The 18757-nt window shown below is 60.5% G+C and overlaps 3 protein-coding genes across 3 annotated transcripts; 1 reads left to right on the top strand and 2 right to left on the bottom strand.

Annotated features, from left to right (window-relative positions):
- The first annotated feature begins 730 nt into the window (after positions 1 to 730).
- Positions 731 to 8294, top strand: DTX4 (deltex E3 ubiquitin ligase 4). The gene is given in 10 exon segments (XM_010711185.4): positions 731 to 1247; positions 2885 to 3490; positions 3493 to 3607; positions 4341 to 4402; positions 4477 to 4638; positions 4719 to 4780; positions 4942 to 5094; positions 5648 to 5809; positions 6067 to 6156; positions 6477 to 8294. Coding segments are annotated over 10 exon segments (1857 nt in total). The 5' UTR covers positions 731 to 1036; the 3' UTR covers positions 6711 to 8294.
- A 351-nt stretch (positions 8295 to 8645) lies between these two features.
- On the bottom strand, positions 8646 to 11641 carry MPEG1 (macrophage expressed 1). The gene has a single exon (XM_003206351.5). The coding sequence runs from the start codon at positions 11560 to 11562 to the stop codon at positions 9403 to 9405; it is 2160 nt and encodes a 719-aa protein (XP_003206399.2). The 5' UTR covers positions 11563 to 11641; the 3' UTR covers positions 8646 to 9402.
- Positions 11642 to 13853: 2212 nt separating this feature from the next.
- LOC146544260 (scavenger receptor cysteine-rich type 1 protein M130-like) lies at positions 13854 to 17848 on the bottom strand. Its single transcript, XM_085224488.1, has 12 exons — positions 17780 to 17848; positions 17347 to 17667; positions 16958 to 17272; positions 16576 to 16878; positions 16160 to 16474; positions 15768 to 16082; positions 15389 to 15697; positions 14959 to 15312; positions 14690 to 14842; positions 14515 to 14604; positions 14353 to 14436; positions 13854 to 14225 (listed from the first exon to the last, which is right to left on the bottom strand). The coding sequence occupies exons 1-12, from the start codon at positions 17841 to 17843 to the stop codon at positions 14062 to 14064; spliced, it is 2787 nt and encodes a 928-aa protein (XP_085080614.1). The 5' UTR covers positions 17844 to 17848; the 3' UTR covers positions 13854 to 14061.
- Positions 17849 to 18757: the final 909 nt, after the last annotated feature.

The raw sequence follows: 18757 nt of genomic DNA, 5'->3' as shown, positions 1-18757 counted from the left end.
CAGCCTCAGATTTGCAACTCCCATTGGATTACTTGCATGGTTCTGCTTCCATGCACTTGTGAGTAACTATTTCTGGCATTTATTTTTTCGGGGATTACTCAAAGCACACTCTCTCCCACATCTCGCTATGTGCAATAGCCCACAACTTTCTTTTTTCCCCACACGCTCTCATTCTCAGCAGCACCTGGGGGCTCACACCCACCCCCTCACTTCTCCAAGCCTAATGCGCACCCCAGTCCCACTGTTAGCTTTGGGACAGCGGGGTGAGAGCAGAAGCCCAAGCAGGAGGTGACCTGAATGTCAGCGGGGCCCCAGCAGCCCTGGCACAGTGCCCTGTAACCCGATCGGGCCGGGGCAGCTTCTGGCAGCCACGCCAGGGCTCAGCATGGGCGAGGACATCAGACGTTGCCCGAGCAGTTCCACAGGGTCCTTAAGGACCCTTCCATCCCAAGGCACTCGATGCCTCTGCGATCTGCCCTGCTTGGAGGTGGTATTTCCAGTTGCACAATGGGGAACTGCCAGAAATCAGGGCACGGTTTTCTTGCAGCCACCCGCGTGGTTCTCCCCAGAACGCGCCCCGATGGGCGCTTCGCTTAATAGCGAAAAACATCAGTGCTGGAAGCACTCAGCGAGAGGACCACAGGTGGCGGGGTACCGCCGCCCCGAGACGCGCTCGGGCGGGACGCGGCGGGAGGCGTGGCCTCGGATGAGGGGGCGTAGTTTCACGGGGCTCCGACCCGAAGGGGGCGTGGCGCCCCGCCTCCCCGAGCGCGCTCTCGGCCGGGGCCGCGCGGGGCGGGCGGTGCGCGGTGCGCGGGCGCTGCGATGCGGAGCCGCCCCCCGCCGCCGCCCGCCACCGCCGCGGGCCGCTCGCCCGGGGAGAGGCGCTGCAGCCCGGCGCGGCGCTGAGCGGCCCCTGGCGGCCCCGGGGCGGGCAGGGCAGGGCCCCGCGGAGCATGCGAGAGCCGGCGGGGCGGGCTGCAACGGCCGCGGGCAGCGGGAGGAGGCGGCGGCGGCGGGCCGGGCCGGAGGAGCGATGCTGCTCGCCTCCGCCGTCGTGGTGTGGGAATGGCTGAACGAACACGGGCGGTGGCGGCCCTACAGCCCGGCCGTCAGCCATCACATCGAGGCGGTGGCCCGCGCCGGGCCGCGGGCGGGCGGCAGCGTGGTGCTGGGCCAGGCTGACAGCCGCCTGGCGCCCTACATCATCGACCTGCAGTCCATGCACCAGTTCCGCCAGGACACCGGTGAGTGAGCCCGGCCGGCCCGGGGCCGCCCCTGTTCCCACCTTGCGTCGCGCGGTGCCGCCTGACCTGGAATCGCATCGCGCTGTGCTGCGCGCTGCTGCGCTGCCGGGCCCGTGCTGCATCGCGCTGCCGGAGCCGGGTTGCTCTGCGCTGCCTTTCCCGGTCCCGCGTTGCGTTGTGCCGCCCTGTTCTATTCCACGTCCCGCTGCCCGCCCCGCGGTTGCGCTGCCGTGCCGTGCCGCCTGCTCCTGCCCTCCGCGCCGATCCCCGCGTTGCATCACGCTGAGCCTTGGGTTTGCCTCGCACCGCCTGACCTGGAATTGCACAGCTCTGCTCTTTGCTGCCTGCGTGCTCCCTGCCCCTAGCTGGCCGTGCTGCTGCCCGAGCCCTGTTGCAACAAGCAGCCTTTTGCCCTAGTGGCCGGGGCCTGCGGACCTCTTCTGTTCCCCGTAGACCCTTCCTCTGTGTGTGAGGCTCTCCCTGTGCTCTCCTGGCCCTATGGGGTGTCGTGGGGACGAATCGTGCCCTGGGACATGGCAGGGTACGGGTCGGGCTGCAGGGGGACACCAGGTGGGGAGCACGGGCAGGTTTTGGGAAATCTCCGAGGGCTGAGTGCAGGTGTAAGAAATGCGGGGCACTGATGTGTGGGCTGTGCTTGGCACAGGCGTTTGTTCCCCTTCCTTCCCCTGTCAGCCCCAGCTTGGCCGTAAGAAAGGGATGGCAGCGTCCCTTGTCCCCAGGCGGTGTCCCCTGGTGGTGCTGCTTTCCCCAGCAGCCCGGGGCTGGTGGGAACCGTGGCCCGCCCGGGTGCTCGGGGACAAGGGACCTTTGGTGCCGGGGGACAGCATTCAGCGCCATGTGTCTGAGGGCTATTGTTGCCCAAGGGAGGAGGCCTGAAAGGGGAATTGTTCTGCCTCTCCCCGGGTTGCCGGGGATGTCGGTATTTTGGGTCATTAAACAGCTCTGATTTGGGGGGGTCGCGACCCTGGCAGGCCCTGAATAGCTATTGTCCCCTTTCTTCCCCCGCTGAATGGGAGGCCAGCCGGCCGCCGGGCCGGGGGGGACACGCCACTTTCCCACAGCGCCGGAGCCGCCAGATGCCGCATGCCGTCGCTGCCGCCCTCCTCGGCTCGCGCCGGATTAGGATAAATCACTGCGTGCAGCGAGGCCCCGCTCCCCTCTGGCCCCGGCGCTGCTTTGTGCCGGCAGCTTTTCCCCCACCAGGTGCCCCTGTGCGTGATGGGGCGGTGACCCACTTCTCTGATCTCCAGCCTGCTCGGGGGGAACCCGTTCTGGCATGGGAGCTGATGGTAGTGGTAGGGGTCGGGATTAAGGGGGACCGACATTCCTGTGGGCTTTAGGGGGACACGTGGCCGGTCAGAGCAGGACGATCGTGTTCTGCTGCGGTGCCAGGCGGGACCTGGCTGAGGTGTGCTGTGAGGGGCTGACTGGCGTCACACTGGTGCCGGGGTGGCCTGGGGAAACTGAGGCACGCTGCTCCCGTGGCAGGGTGGGGACGGTGGCTGAGTCAGGAAGCTGTCATTCCGACACCAGCGAGGCCGGTCGGGGCAGTTCCATGGTGCTCCCTGCCCACTGGCTGGTGCTGAGTTCTGATGAAATCTCTGTCCCCTCCGCAGGCACCATCCGCCCCGTGCGACGCAGCTACTATGACCCGTCCTCGGCACCGGGCAAAGGCGTCGTGTGGGAGTGGGAGAATGACAGCGGCTCCTGGACTCCCTACGACATGGACGTGGGCATCACCATCCAGCGCGCGTACGAGAAGCAGCACCCCTGGGTGGACCTCAGCACCATTGGCTTCTGCTACGTGATCGACTTCGCCACTATGGGCCAGATCAACCGGCAGACCCAGCGCAAGCGCCGCGTCCGCCGCCGCCTCGACATGGTGTACCCCCTGGTATCGGGCACCCTGCCCAAGTCACAGTCCTGGCCGGCCAGCCCCGGGGCGGCAGCGGCCCCCCCAGCCCCCGCCTGCGCCTGCCCCCAGTGCCTCCTGGTGATGAGCGTCAAAGCTGCCGTGTCGGCCGGCGGCCTGGGAGCTGCTACCCTGCAGCCGCGCAAAGCTCCCCCTGCTCCTCCCGTTACCCCCAAGGCCCCGGCACCCACCTCAGGTGCCAAGGTGCCTGACGGCACGGCCGCGGCGCGCGGATCGCTGAAGCCTCTGGGCTCACAGGGTGTCCGGCGGCAGGCAGCCAGCGCACCTGCCCTGAGCCCAGCCGGCCCTGCTGCAAGCCCCCTGGCACAGGCAGCAGCAAGGCGGCCCGGCCCGGCCTCGGCACCCTGAACCGCAGCCACCTGCAGCGCCTGGCCATCGCCCAGTCCCGCGTGCTTATTGCCTCGGGGTGAGTCCTGCTGTGTGTGTGTGAGCGAGAGGGGAGAAAAGGGGGCCGCATCCCTGAGCCATTTAGCATGGGGGAGGGAAGCCCCAACTCTTCCTCATGGGCAGAGGGCTCTGCCGGCCCTTTGCTCTCCCCTGGTTCCTGCGTGGGGAGGGAGCGGGCATCGCAGAATGCCCTCCTGCATCTCAATGAGGAGGCTGGGCTGCTCTTTCTTCAGTCCTTTCTCTGTCCCCCACCCTTCCCCTGCCACAGAAAAGACATTCAGGGCCCTGTAAGAAGGGGTTCTTCCCCACCCTCTGAGGACCATTTTTTGTGGCGGGGTGGGGGCCACTCAATGCGCCATTTCTCCCTTTTGTCTGCTCTGCTGTCGGCCTCCTGTCACAGCCTGGCCCCTTTCCTTCCCTCTGTCCTCCCCCTTCCCTCTGCGCTCCTGACCCACCGGGAAACTTTCCCATGGAAGAGAGCCCTGACGCAGGGCGGGGGGAGCGGCTATGCAGTGGCTCTAGGAGAATGGAGGGGGAAAAAAAACAGCAACCCAGCGACAAAAAGAGGCTGTGAATGGTTTGGAGACGCAGGCGGAGTTTCTAAAGAGCAAGAGAAAAGGCGGCAGCAGGGCGAGGGGCACAGGGCTGGGTGGGGAATTCTCTCCTTCCAGCCAGGGCTTGCTTGGTTGCTTGGGAAACTGCTGTCTGGAGTGGGCTGCAAGCCCTGATGTGGTCCTGTGCTTTCTCTGCAGGGTCCCTACTGTCCCGGTGAAGAACCTCAATGGCTCCAGCCCTGTGAACCCAGCTCTGGCAGGTGAGGATGGCCCCACCAGGGAGGTCTGTGGGGGTCTTCCTCATTCGTTAGCGCTGTTTTGCCCCCCCCCTCAGGCATCACAGGGATCCTGATGAGTGCAGCCGGGCTGCCTGTCTGCCTGACACGGCCCCCCAAGCTGGTGCTGCACCCCCCACCTGTCAGCAAGAGCGAGATCCAGTCCATCCCCGGCATCTCCCACACCTGCCGCAAGACCACCAAGAAACAGGCCAAGAAGGGTGAGCCCCCTCTGGCCCTTCCCACCATCCTGGCTGTAGGCCCACCCGCCCCAGCCCTGCTGACACTCTCTCTCCTTCAGGGAAAGCTCCAGAAGAGGTGCTGAAGAAATACCTTCAGAAGGTGCGGCATCCGCCAGATGAGGTGCGAGCAGTGGGGTCGGCTTGGGCTGTCCGCAAGGTGGGAGGTGGCAGTGCTCCTGGGCCGTGCTGTGTATCTGCAGCCTCTCCTCCTTGCTCCTCTGAAGAGGGGCTGCATGCCCTGGGCACGTGTCAGAGGGCCCTATCCATCCATTCTCCATGCAGGACTGCACCATCTGCATGGAGCGGCTCTCGGCACCGTCCGGCTACAAGGGCCCCCAGCCAGCCATCAAGCCTGACCTGGTGGGGAAGCTGGCCAAGTGTGGCCACATCTTCCACCTCCACTGCCTGGTGGCCATGTACAACAACGGCAACAAGGTGCGAGGCTGCAGCCCTGGGGACCTGAACCCCCAGCTTGGTGATGTGGGGCGGCCCTGGTGCATGCCGTAACCACGTGTCTCCATAAAACAGTCTGTGGAGGGCAGATTTTTGCTGGAAATGCTGAATCACAAACTGGGGTTGTATGGCTGTTTTGTTTCCCCATTGTGGTTCCTGTCCTCACTTCCCTCCCAGGGCTGGGGAGGTGACCTTTAGTCCATGCACACACCACTTCTGCTTTTCCAGCTGCAGGTGGACTTCTGAGCCCTCTGCACAGGGCTGTTTAGTTTGGCATGCCTGGGAAAACACATTCCATGTTGCTTAGAGATTGTTATTCTGCCATCTGTTTCTCTCTCTGCCAAACCAAAACAAAAAAACAGAGGTAGGGCTTGTGAAGCTGATGAGGAAGAACAGTTGAGACTTCGGGTGTTTGTTTCCAGTTGGTTTGCAGGCCCTCCCAGTCCCCTCCTGCTTCCTGAGTGCTTTGGAGATGTCTGTGTGTTCATGCTGGGTGGTGCTGGGGAGCACTGCTTTCATTATTTCCCTCTCTCAGGATGGCAGCCTGCAGTGCCCAACCTGCAAAACCATTTATGGGGTGAAGACGGGGACGCAGCCCCCAGGGAAGATGGAGTACCACATCATCCCTCACGCACTGCCCGGTCACTCTGACTGCAAAACCATCCGTATCATCTACAACATCCCCCCAGGGGTGCAGGTGCGTCCTGGGGAGTGCATTGGTGGTGAGCCATCCTTATGGGGACCCACAGCCCTGCTGCTGTTGCATCTGTGACCTAAGGCTGGGGGTGGTAATTTTAGGGCTGCTGTTAGAGCGCAGCTGCTCTGTGGTTAAGCCCTCTCCATGTGGCAGCAAGCAGCTCTGTCTCTGATGGAGTTTTGGTGTTGTGTTGCACCCAGAGTGTGCTTTTGAGTTCTAAATTGTATTTTATTTTTCTCTTCCATTGCATGTTGTAGGGACCAGAGCATCCAAACCCAGGGAAGAGCTTCACTGCCCGTGGCTTCCCACGGCACTGCTACCTGCCCGACAGTGAGAAGGGCAGGAAGGTGAGAGGGGCTCAGGCTGGCAAAGCGTGCTTGTGAGGGGGAGAGGGACAGGAGCAGGGATTTGGAGCATGGAGAAAAGCAGGCTTGGCTTTGGCAGACAAATCCAGGTGAAGATCTTCCTTCCCTGTAGCCTGTCCTGGGTGTGCTAGAGAGCTCTGCTATTTTGGTTGGTGTGAAACAGCATGGGATGGGACTCTGCTCCTGGGATCCCTGGTCAGCCTTGGTGAGGGCTTGCCTGGGTGGTCAAGTGCTGAGCACAGTGGGTGCTGCCTGCAGCTCCTGTGCCCACCTTGCTGCCTGCCCCATCTCCCCCTCCCCAGGTACTGAAGTTGTTGCTTGTAGCCTGGGACCGGCGCTTGATTTTTGCCATCGGGACCTCCAGCACTACAGGTGAATCAGACACAGTGATATGGAACGAGATCCACCACAAGACGGAGTTTGGCTCCAACCTCACCGGCCACGGTTACCCTGACGTCAACTACCTGGACAACGTCCTGGCTGAGCTCGCAGCCCAGGGCATCACAGAAGAGAGTCTGGCACAGGAGAAGGACTGAGATTGGTGGTAGGGAGGCCGTGGCAAGGGTTCCCACTGCTGTATCCAAGGATAGAAGCCACCAGTGAAACCCAGCTGGGGCATTGGGAGGGCAGCGGGAGCAGCTCCAGGTCAGTGGGGATGTGGGAGGATGTCTTAGGGCTGTCCCCTCCCTGCTGGCAGAGCCAGCTGGTGCTGCGAGCCACAAAGGTGACCCTGGTCTGGCCGTCCCCAGCAGCCAGTCGCTGCTGTACGTTGTCCCACGCAAATCTTGCGTGCTGCTGCCAGGGCTCTGTGGGAGCCGGGGAGGGCAAGCCAGGACCCTCCCTTCCCTAATCACCCACGTCCCAGCCTGACTTGGTCCCCCCTGATACCCATCTGGGCCTGGGATCCCATCCTGGTGCTGGGCAATGGGTGGGAGCTGGGCTGTGGGGTCTCTGGCTGTGGCCCTACCTCGTCCCTCACCCGTCTCTTTGTCTGTCTGTCCTGTCTGGTACATCCCGACTGATCTTCTCTGTCCACAGAGGTTGGGGGCTCTGGTCCATCTTGACCAAACCCCCTTGTCCTTCCTTCTCCTCTTGGTTATGTCTGTTATGCCCTGTGGGGTCCCATTGTCTGGGCTGCCCCTGTACTGAGAAGGGCTTGGAAGGTGGTTGGAAGCTGAGTGTTGAGGGGGGAAGCATGTCTCCCGCCCCTGCTCCCCCCAGTAGTGGGTTCTTTGAACTGTTTGTATGGGGGCGTCCCCGTGTTGAATTTTATATACCTCGTGTTTTGGGGGTTTGTCGTATATATGTACATATAGGTGGTGATGGCTGGGAGGTGGCCAGGGGAGCATGGTGCTGTGGCCAGGCCTGGTGGTTCTCTGGATCTGGGGGTGGGGAGAGGGGGACACTGACCCAGAAGGGCTGAGTGCCTCACAGTGGAGCTGTCACCCATGGGTCTCTGTGAAGTAGGGATAGATGGGAAGCCATCACCTTCCAGCTAGATTCCATCCATGTCCCATGGCTCGGCGGTCCCTGGTGAAGTCTCAACGGGGTGGAGGGTGCCTGGCAGTGTATTGGCACAGTGATTTTGGGCTGGGCTGGGGGGGTTGATGTGCTGGGGGATAAGTGTGGCTTGGGGAAAGGGGAGGGGAGGGGGTTTGCATGGCATCTGGTGGCCCCCACCAGACCCAGGGATTTTGCAGGGCCTCTTGGAGCCACATGGGGTGGGAACAGTGGGCCCTGTGGCTCCAGGGGGATGCTGGGGGGGCACCCTCCCCACAGGCTGTTCTATGCCCTCCTCCTGATCCCATTCTGTGAGACACCCTGACTTGGTGAGTAGGGCAGGGGCCCTGCCAAAACTGCCCCCTGTCCCCCCTTCATTGCTCCCTGTGGGATTGGGTCCTCGTAGCCCCTTTTGTTTAGTCCCTTTCTGGTTTTGCTTTGGGGTTGGTTCACCCTCCGTCCTGGGGGACGGTGGTGTGGGAGGGATCCGTCCTGATGTGCATCATTCTGTCGTCGTTGCTGTTTCTCCTCTCCCCTGTCCGCGGGGTTCCATCGCTGCCAGCTGGCTGCACCCCAGGGCATCAATAAAGCGGATGGTGGAGGAGTGCTCACTGTCCCTATGTGGCCTGGCCTCTCTGTTGTCTTCTGTCCGTCGTCTGTGTGACCAGGCGAGGGAGTGGCACCCACAGGGAGGGCCAGGCACCTCATCCCCCCCCCCCCCCCCATCCTTCCCTTCCTTAGCATGGGCTGTCATCTTCTACCTCAAGGGAGAAACCCTCTGTCCCTAGGAAATCCCCATCTGGGCAGCTCTGTAGCAGGGGAACAGCATCGTGATTTCAGCATGGCTGCACCTGAGGCTGCCCTGCTGCAGAAAAACCTGAGCTGGAGCTATGCAAAACCCTCATGTGATCCGGGGGAGGGAGAGGGCCCCCACCTCCAGGGTGCCAGGTTGATGACTAATGTGACACAGCTTTTTAACAACATTCCTTTTTTTATTATTATTTTTTTAATGCTGTGTTGCCTATGCAATTATTTGCTGGCTGAAATAAAAGTGATCCGTGCCTCTCTGCATGTGTGTGTATATCTATCACGATAGATATACATGGAGGCGTGGGTCGCCCTCCTGTTCCTGCGGGTGGAAATGGGTGCTGGGTGTGTGCAGTAGTTGGAGGAAATGGGGGGGGAGCAGGGTGTTCTCCAAGGAGTTGGTCCCTGAGCCAATGCTTTTACAGGCTGTGTATCTCTGCAATGGACTTGAGTCTATCCGGTGAGTCAGGAAGGGGGGTTTGCATGGCTTCCCCTTGCTCTTTGAGGTTCTCTTGGGCACCTCAACAACCTCAGCAGCTTTTTGAAGGGCACTGGATCCCCTTTTCTGGGAATGGGGAGGAGGAGAGAGTGGGCATGGCCTGTAATGGGGTATGGGGACTGCTTATCTCTCAAGCAGCAAAGCTGGTTGGGCTGGTTGGGAAAGAGCAAGGGCTGGCAAAGAGATGTGGTGGGTCCTGGTGGTGGGATGGACTCAGGTGGTGGCCTTGGAGGTCAATCAGGCGGCCTATAGAAGGGGGAAGGGTGGTGGAGCCCTGCGGGGTAGCTGGAGCTGCAGAGAGGTGAACCTGTCGTGGGAATGGGGTGAGGTGCAGGGGCTGCTGGCACTGCACAGCTGTGCTTTGGGAAAGGAGTGGGCCAGGGGCTTTGCCTAGGTTAGGAGCACAAGCAGCTGAACGATACTTATTCCGTGAGCCCCGCTGACTCTTGCTGGTGCCCCTCACCCATGTTTACTGCGGTGCTGTCCCCTGGCCTCTCCACGGGTGTGGCCCCTTCGCTCATAGCCACGTACCCCCTTCTCCTGTACCTCCAGCGACCGTAGCAGACCATTGCCAGGGTGGTGACAAGCCCCACCACCACTGCTGCAGCCACGCCAGCCACCTCGCCCCCTGTCAGTGCCCGGCCCCTCACCATCTCTGCTGCCTGCTGGATCTCAATAGGCTGTGCCAGCCGCCACGCACGGCCCGTCCCATCCCGCACCCAGGCGCTCTCCCCATCCCCATTGCTCACCAGCACGGTGTCGATGGCTGGCAGGTTGGCAGGGGGTCGGGTGAAGGGTGGCAGGCGTGCCGGCGGCAGCGAGCCCGCCGTGAAGACGCCAGCCTGGACACAGTACTCCACCTGGCAGCTGTCGCTGATCAGTGCCAAATGCTGGCTGAAGCCTGTGGGGCAGCGCTTGGTGTAAGGGTCCTCGGCGGTACCCTGGTGCTGACCCCCTAAGGGGTTCCCTGTCTGGCAGCTGAAGAAGCCCCCGAAGGGCACCGCGTACCGACTGCCTCCCTCGTAATCCTGGCTCACACACAACCTGAGGTCATCGAAGAGCTTCAGCAAGAAATACCGTGAGGGGCAGGACTGGGCACCTGTGAGGGGGTTGACGCTGCGGCTGCTGAAGAGCCCCCCAAAGAGGTAGCCTGAGTCTGGGGACACCAGGCCACTTGCGACACACCAATAAGCTCTGAATTGCACCCGGGAGAGCCAGAAGACGTCCCTGCAGACACGGTGGCAGAAGATGCCCAGGGTGCACTTGTTGTGGCACTCCAGGTGGCTGTGGCCTTCCTCCCGCTCCTGCATGCCCAGCAGCACAGGGTTGTACGAGGTGGGACAGGAGAAAGCCCCGGTGAGGGGGTTTTTCTGCTCTAGCGCCCGGCACAGTTCATTGGTGTCGGGGCCGGCCAGCCCGGTGCACTCCTGGAAGACTCCCCCAAAGGTGAAGTTGGTCATAGTCCCCATGCAGGAGCCATCGTCAGCATTGGCATAGAAGTTGAAGTTGGGTGAGGTGGCATCAGTGCAGCCAGGGTAGGTGTTGAAGGTGTAGTAGCGGCGGATGGCCATCTCCACCCGCTTGGCCAGCTTCTTCACTGTGGGGCTGGGCAGCTCTGGCAGGGTGCTGGGGCTGATGAAGAAGTACAGAGGCAGTCCCGAGCGGTCAATGGCCACCAGCTGGTTGCTAATCCCCTCCTGCCAGGTCTTAAGGGTGATGCCTGGGTAAAAGGGGGTCCCACCGATGCTCTCTACTCTGGAGTTGGTGCGGTTCTCTACGTACTGCTTGGTGAAGGCAGAGCTGGTGCCTTGAGACTCCTCAGTTTTCACGTTGACTATGCTGTGGAAGGCTACTGCGGCTGAGGCGGTGATGGAGCTCCGCATGGCCCAGCTGTCCTTCAGGAAGGTGGCCTTGATCTGATCTTCCTGGACCAAGCTGGCTCCAGCATCCACAGATGTGATGGTGTGGGTGCCATAGTTGAGCACCAGCACCTCAGACAGAAAATCAGCCATTCGAGTCTGGTTGTTCTCCAGGTGGCTGGCAATGGTCAACAGCTGCTTCTTGAAGCCCTTGTCCAGGCTTGCTCCTGGGTCAATTTTGGCAGTGTAAACCAGGTTCCTGACCTGTACGCGAGTGGTGACCGCCTTGTCCTGCACTTGGTGGGTCTTGGCCTGGTGGAAGTCATAAGAGAATTTGCCATTGATTGCAGAGAAGAGGGACAGCTCCAGGTTGATGGAGGCAGAGGTGACACTTTTGTAATCCTTCCAGGACTCGATGATCTCAGAGTTGATGTCCAGGTTGCTCTGCTTGCGAGGAATGGTGAAGATGTCATCTGGGATGATGTAGGACCCATCTTCAGTGGTCTTACACAGCGAGTAGCTCAGATCTATGACTCTGCCCATATCTAAATTCCTGAGGTTGTCCCAGCCCCCCCCGGGGAGGACTTCCAGGGTTGGGAGCTTCAGGGCCTTCTTACAGTCCTGAAACCCCACAGAGGACAGCGGCTCCTGGGGCCGCTCAACCTCTGCCACTGCCATAGCCAGTGCCTGGGTGAGGAGGACCAACCTCAGCACCCAGACCATGGCTGAAGAACTCTGGATGTCCCAGTGGTGAAGAGGTGGCTGGGGAAATGAAGAGGAGGGCGTGCGGCTGGTGGGTGGTTCCTCCTCTCACGGCTGAATTAAGAGAAGGGAAAGGAGAAGTGAAAGCTGGTGAACATGAGAAATAGCTGAGTGAGGCAGAGATGACTGGGTGAGGGGCAGGAAAGCCTGGAGCTCACTGCCTCTCTACAGCAAAAGCTCCCTCTTAGTGTGAAAGCTGCTCTGCTGGGAATGGGACAGGGAGAACTCTCTTACTCAGCACTCCGCTGGCATCCACATAATGCCACCATGTGAATCTCCCTTCAGTCCCTCCCTCCCTTCACCCTGGCTCTACCATGCCCCACAAGGCTCTGGTGGCTTTAGGGGAGACTTCAGCACTTCCCATTGCCCCTTACAGCTTCCTGTATCCCATCCCTGTATTCCCCTCAGTGTTCCAGGTTGGGAAGGACACCTTCTGTGTGGAACTGTGTCATAGCTGTATGCTTTGGGTAATAAACAGGTAAAGTTGTTTCTGCTATAAAAGCTGCTGAAATAACTATGACTCTTTCCTTATTGACAGATTCATTTCTCCTATTTCTGCTGGTTAGTTCCTCTTCCCAGGATAGTTCTGGTAGAGAATGGGGCTGCAATGTGTGGTGTGGTGAACAGCCAAAGGGGCCAATGAGAGCACCTTGTCCCTCACCAGCAAGAAGAGCCTGTCTCTGTCACTCTATGCCCTCCCATCAGCTGCCTTATTCTATAGAACAAAGAATATCTCCTCAGGATGAACAGTCTCAGATTCCTCAGCCTTTCCTCATAGGAGACAGGCTCTAGTCCATCATATTCACGATACTTGGTTGGACTCTCTCCAGGATGTTCACCTCTCTCATACCAGAGAGTCCAGAGTTGACTCGGCACTCTAGGTGTGGCCTCATCAATGTGGAGCAGAGGAAAAAGATCACCACTCCTGGCCTGCTGACCTGGGGCTGCCGTCCTTGGGGGGCTTCAGGACAGCAGAGGAATCCCTGGGCAACTGGGCATTGAACATCTGAATCAGGAGGCTGGAGACAAAGACCTGCCGAGACAGCTTCCCAACAGAGTTGTGGGCAGCGTGATTTTACGGTCACATCTGAGCGGGATGAGAAGCCCAGAACACTGTGTAAACCACCAGGTATGACATGGAGCCATGAAATCAGACATCGCGCTGACCGGGAGGCGCTGGGGCATCCCCACCGCCAGGCGCGGTGCTTTGCTGTGCTGCCACTGCTCTCTGCTGGCACTGGGGCAGCACAGCACTTCTGGGGACAGGCAACTTCCTGGGCTGCAGTGTCTTTTACGTGGAAGAAAGCTAGTGCTATCCCAGCAAAAACCAGCAGAATATCCACCCGTACGTCTACACCATCTGCATCATGCGTGGGTTTTACACTTGAGAAAATATCGTCATCAATCACCACCAACCTTCCTGTCCTTTGATACACTGAGATATTACTATTTGTAGGCTGTGGGCCATTACTTCAAAATGTCCATTGAACTGTGCCAGGTAAAGGTCTATTGAGTTCATTTTAGTCATTTCATCAATGATTTTGGGTATCCCTTCATGCTAGCTGCATGCTTCCCTCAAATGTTGCCCATTCTATCTCTGTAGGTTCCAGTTTGTGTTAGAGTTAGGCCAGGAGCTCCTTATTAACCCGTGCAGGCCTCCCAGTGTTTTTGCCAAACTTTCTTTGGATCATGATGTGTTGCTTCTGAGCTGGGAGAAGGTGATCCTTGGATATTAACCAGGGCCTTTTCAGGGCCTTATCACAAGCAAGAATTTCCCTGTGACGGCCAACCTCTACTGTCCTGAAGCCCAGGGATGTGAGCTTGCTGCATGCCCTCATCACTGCCATAAGGATGCTGAACTTCATAGTTCATTGACGCTGTGGCCAATGCTGCTCTTGAGCTCCTCATTCCCCACCTGAACCTTCGTGTGGGTGAGAGCAAGCTCCAATACAGCACCTCTGCCCACTGTCTCCTCAATCACATGGAGGAGAAAAGCTTCACCAGCATGCCTACATCTGTGTGCGTGGGGGGACATGCACTTGTTATTCTCGATACATTGCAGCACAGCAGCTATGGGAGCCATCTCAATTCACACCTGTGAGATCTCCCAACCTTCCTATTGTTTCACCCATGTCCAGAGCTAATGGGGATATATCCGTAATTTAGTTTTGCCCCATGTCCCCATGGAATGGCTGACAGACTCAGGTACAGGACCCAAGGCTGGAAGTGATTTCCACATAGTCTTGGGGTTTTAATAAAGAAGAGATACTCATTAGGAAAGAGTTATAGAAAATTATTTTTAAAAAGCTGATTAGCTGTTGTATCCCAGCTGCAGGAAGGAGAATGGAGCAGTTTGCTGCTGTTCTGTGCATCAGGCAGGGAGAGGTGATGCTGCCAAGGCCAGGGCTGACCCTTCCTGGGGACAGAGGTTCCTGTTCCAGCCATGTCCCTATAGTCTGCTCACAGCGATGTGCCCAGGGTGCTGACACCAACGTCGTCATATCCTGTGTCCTCAAGGGGCTGTGTCGGAACATCCTTGGAGTGGAGAGAGGGGGACACCTCCGGCACAGCCATAGCATCATCGTAGCCATGTGAGGGACTGTGCTGGCACTGGGCAGGGTGGTCTGTGACAGACACAGAGAGGACATTGGTGAGGACACAGCCAGGAGGGGCTTCATGCCCTCACCTCCACATCAAAGTTATTTGGCTACATCTCCTCAGAAGGTTACCCAATGCCTCCTGTGCCCCTACCTGGGGACACCTGGAGGTCACTCTCCCTTACACCATCCCCACTGTGATCTGACAGTTTTCTCCCTGAGCCCTGGGAAAGAGAGCCTGGAGGGGAAGAGATGTGTTGGGGATATGACAGTAGATGGGGACAGCCCCAGGCACTGATGACCCTCCTGCTCCCACCTGTCTGGCTGGGCACCTCCTGGTAATCAGGCATCAGGCTGTAGTCCAGCTCCTCATACACAACCTCAGAGGCAGCATCCTTGCTGGGTTCTGCAAGGCAGCATGCATGGCACCGGTGTCCCCAGTGTCTCCAAGGTTCTGCCCCGCATTGTGGAACCCCCAGAGTGCTGCCCACCTTGGCACTGGGCCCATGTGCGGTGTGCCAGAACAGCCAGGGCGGCCAGGGCCAGGCACAGCAGCGTCCCCAGGACCACGCACAGCACCGTGAGTGCTGACACACTCCTGGGTGCTGCAGCTGCAGTCATGGGGACAGCGCTGTGGGTGAGAGCTGTGGGGCAGTGGTAGGAAGCGTGAGGCCCCACGGGGATCTCATGGCAGCAGTTAGAGGACAGCAAGCACGGACAAAGCCATTTGTTGAGGTGTATCTGTCCTGGTGGCTGCTACCTGGGGCTGAGCTGGTGGCCTCACTGCTGTCCCTGGTGTCCCCATCACACACGATGTGGGTGATCCCAGTGGTGACACATTCCTGCAGCTGCCAGGGCGCTGAGGGGCATCGCCAGAATGAGCGGGCCCCCTCCTCACAGCTCACCCAGCTCAGCCAGGCGGGCTCTGATCCCACTGCACGGATGGGTTCTTCCAGCTTCCCCCCAGTGCCACATCCCAACTGGTGGCAGACGGCAGTAGCTGTGGCAGGGCTGGTGCCATTGGCACAAACAAGACCCCAGATCCCCTCATGCAGCACCTCCAGGTGCCCACGGCATCTGCTGCTTTCTCCTGTCAGCCGCAGGTCCAGCAGCCCTGCAAGGAGGTCAGGGGATCACTGCACCCCGAGGGTGTTGGTGCTGCTCCCATCCAGAGGCATGGTGGCACTCACCTGAGCACACAACGCCCGCACCACCGCCGCGCTGGCAGCCAGGCTGCACTGGGGCCGGGCAGTGCCAGAGAGCATCCTCTGTCCCAGAGCAGCTTCCGGCACCCGGCCACAGCGTCCCAGTGCCAGGCCCAAAGCGCTCAGAGCCAGGTGCGTCCAGGGCCCATCCGCAGCCCAGCTGGCGACAGACGACGGTGGCATCCTGCAGGGTCCAGGTGTCCTGGCAGACGGTGCCCCAGGTGCCCTCGCTGTACACCTCCACCCTGCCAGCACAGCGCCCTGGGCCGCCCACCAGCCTCAGCTGCCGGCTTCCTGTGTGGAAATGTCAGACTTGTGATGGGGATGACAGTGTGGTGCCTGTGGTCCTTCCCACTGCACGCACCTGAGCAGGCAATGGCCAAATCACCGGGGCTCTTGCTGGGTTCTGTTGCCATTCCCGAGGTGTTACACTGTGCCAGGAGCTCCTCACTGCCAACACAGCGCAGCTCCTGCAGCTCCATGGGGCCCAAGCCGTTGTCTGGCGCAGCATGGATTTTCTCAGGCACACCGCAGCCCAGCTGCCGGCACGCCACGGTGGCAGTGCCGTTGTCCCACAGCCCCACAGACACACGGGCCCAGACACCGGGGCGCACGGCCACCTCCAGCCGTCCGTCACAACGGCTTTCCCCACCATGGAGCCTCAGGGGCTTGGTGACACCTGCAACAGCCTGGCTGTGCAGTGGGAACAGGCATTGCTCCCCACCTGCTGGAGCTCCCCTTGGTCCCCACACTCACCTGAGCAGTTGACGGCAGCGGTGTGCCCAGTTGGGCAGGTGGGCTGCCCCAGCACCTCCACAGGGCACTCACCCGGGTGCCGCTCATTCCCACTGCACCTGAGAGCATCACGTCGCAGTGTCCCCATCCCTGTCCCAAAATGGCCTGGGGGGGGCAGGGATATGGCAGAGCCACAGCCCAGGTGGCGGCAGAGGACATGGGCGTCAGGCAGGTCCCAGGCAGTGGCACACAGGGGCCCCCACACCCCTTGTGCCTCCACCTCCACTTGCCCAGTGCAATCTGAATCTCCATTCGCAAGCCGGAACCCAGTGTAGGCTGCAGCAGAGAGAGGATACTGGGGTTGGTGGATCAAGGGTCCTCTCCCACGTACACCGCACTGCGTGGTGCTGATACAGATCCACAACCCCTGCACTTACAGGAGCAGATGACGGCTGCGGGTTGGGTGCAGTTCTGGATGTCAGGAGGCCTCTGTGTGCAAGCGGACAGGAGGGGCTCGGTGCCGTTGCACTCAAAAGCGCCATGCCAGAAAGGCCCGTCTGCTGCCCCAATATGCCCAGCTTCCAGTAGGGCCAGTGCTGTACCGCAGCCCAGCTCTCTGCAGATGACCTGGGCGGCCATGAGGTCCACGTGGCCGTGACAGACGCTGACCCAGGCCCGGCCCTGCCGCACCTCCAGCCTCCCTGAGCACTCACTGTCCCCTCCAACCAGCCGGGAGAACCCTGCCAGGAGAGGCGGTCTGCTGGGCTGGGGAATGTGGATGATGGGCTCCCAGCAATGCTGCATGTCCCCAGCTCTCACCTTGGCAGACCACAGCAGTGTCATAATCATGAGGGCCATTGTAGGGACCCCAGCCCCGAATGTTACAGCCCCACAGGGCAGCCTCATGTCCATGGCAGTCAATAAAGGCCATCATGATGGGGCCGTCTACTGACCGAAATCGTGAGGCCAAGTAGGCGCCAGCAGCCGAGCCGCAGCCCAGTTGCTGGCATACCACCTCAGCATCATCCATGTCCCAAGCATCATCTGTCACTGTGCCCCAGCGTCCCCGCAGCTTCGCCTCCACTCTCCCTTCGCAGGGTCCCCCACCATCCTCCAGCCGCAGCTCCAGCGCCTCTGCATTAGGGATTGGCCTCAGCCGTGCTCAGGGATCCTGGCACTCTGTTCCCTTCCCAGATACACCAACTCACCTGAGCAGATCACCCCAACATCCCACTCATGGCCACAGAAGTGCTTGCCCCAGCCAAAGTGGGGGCAGTTCTGGAGCTTGGTCTCAGTGCCGCGGCAGAAGAGGGGATGGAGCCAGACGCGTCCCTTACCCTGCCCAAATGGGGCATATGGGGACGCATGGGCCACTGTGCCACAGCCCAGCTGACGACAAACCACACTGGCCCCTCGCATGTCCCAGTCGAAGTCGTAGCTGCAGACGGAGCCCCATTCGCCCTCGTGCTTCACCTCCACCCGACCGGCACAGCGCCCACCGCCATCCACCAGCCGCAGCTCCTCGCTGCCTGTGGGCACCCCGGGGAGGTGGCTGAGCCTGGGGTTGCCTGTCCCATGGCTGCAACTCTGCCCCTCTGCTTCCCTCTTGTCCCACGGCCACCCCACTGCCTCACGACTCACCCATGCAGAGCTGCACGCAGAATAGCAACCCCAGCACCCCGGCAGGCATCATCATGGCCCACATGCACAGCCTGCAGCTCAGGATGGGGAGGGGGAGATATAGGCAGCAGCCCCTGCTGGCAGGAGCCAATGGGGATGGCGAGGTGCGGTGGGAGCCGTTATCAGCAGGGTTATCAGCCGCCTGCCAGGTCCCAGCCTCCAATAACCTGCTTCGTGCCCAAATATGAGGCTTGTCTCCGCTTCTGGCGTCATGCAGCCCCACCACGGGGCTCACTGCCTGTGTGTCACCAAGGGGAGTCAACCTGCCTGGGTTCTCATGTCTCTGAGCATGGGCTGGGGCTGGCAGCGGGGCCCTTGCATCAGCTGTTGGGACACAGCACTACCTGCATCTGGGTACAAGTGGACCCAACATCCTCCCCGCAGCACAGGCAGGAGGGGATGTTTTCTCCATGCAGGGACCCATTGTGAGCACCAACCTCACACAGCTGCCGTGCCACCTGCACAGAAGCAATGCAGTGCATAAGATGATGCTCTTCTATTTGAGCCTGCAGCATGCAGGAAGAGGTCTTGCTGCCCCGCTTTGCTATCGCCGCTGCAGGAGCAGACACAGGGACACCCTCAGATTGCTGCAGTCCCAGGGCTGTGCGGCTGCTGCGAGGACAGCACAGAAACCCCAACTCTGCAGTGGAAGGAAGGCTGCAGGCTGAGCTGTCCCTGCCCGTGTCCCCGCATGCAGCCCGGTGCTGGGGAAGGAGGAAGTGTGCGATGGGTGCGACGGTGCTTTCAAAAGCGAAACCCTGCCTGTCCACAGGGCTGGGACGTGGGGCAGCGCCTGGCCCCGCTGCAGGGTCACTGCGTGGTGGCACTGCTCGGTGGGCACCGGGGGCTCCTGGAAACACGGCTGCAGGGCCGGGCTCCTGCTGAGGGTGTGGGGATGCAAACTGCAGGACAGAGATGCCGGCAGCACCCGGACATCGC

The sequence above is a fragment of the Meleagris gallopavo genome, chromosome 5 (assembly GCF_905368555.1).
Source record: "Meleagris gallopavo chromosome 5, MGAL_WU_HG_1.1, whole genome shotgun sequence".
Taxonomy (NCBI): Eukaryota; Metazoa; Chordata; class Aves; order Galliformes; family Phasianidae; genus Meleagris; species Meleagris gallopavo.
This window is presented reverse-complemented; position numbering and strand designations above follow the sequence as displayed.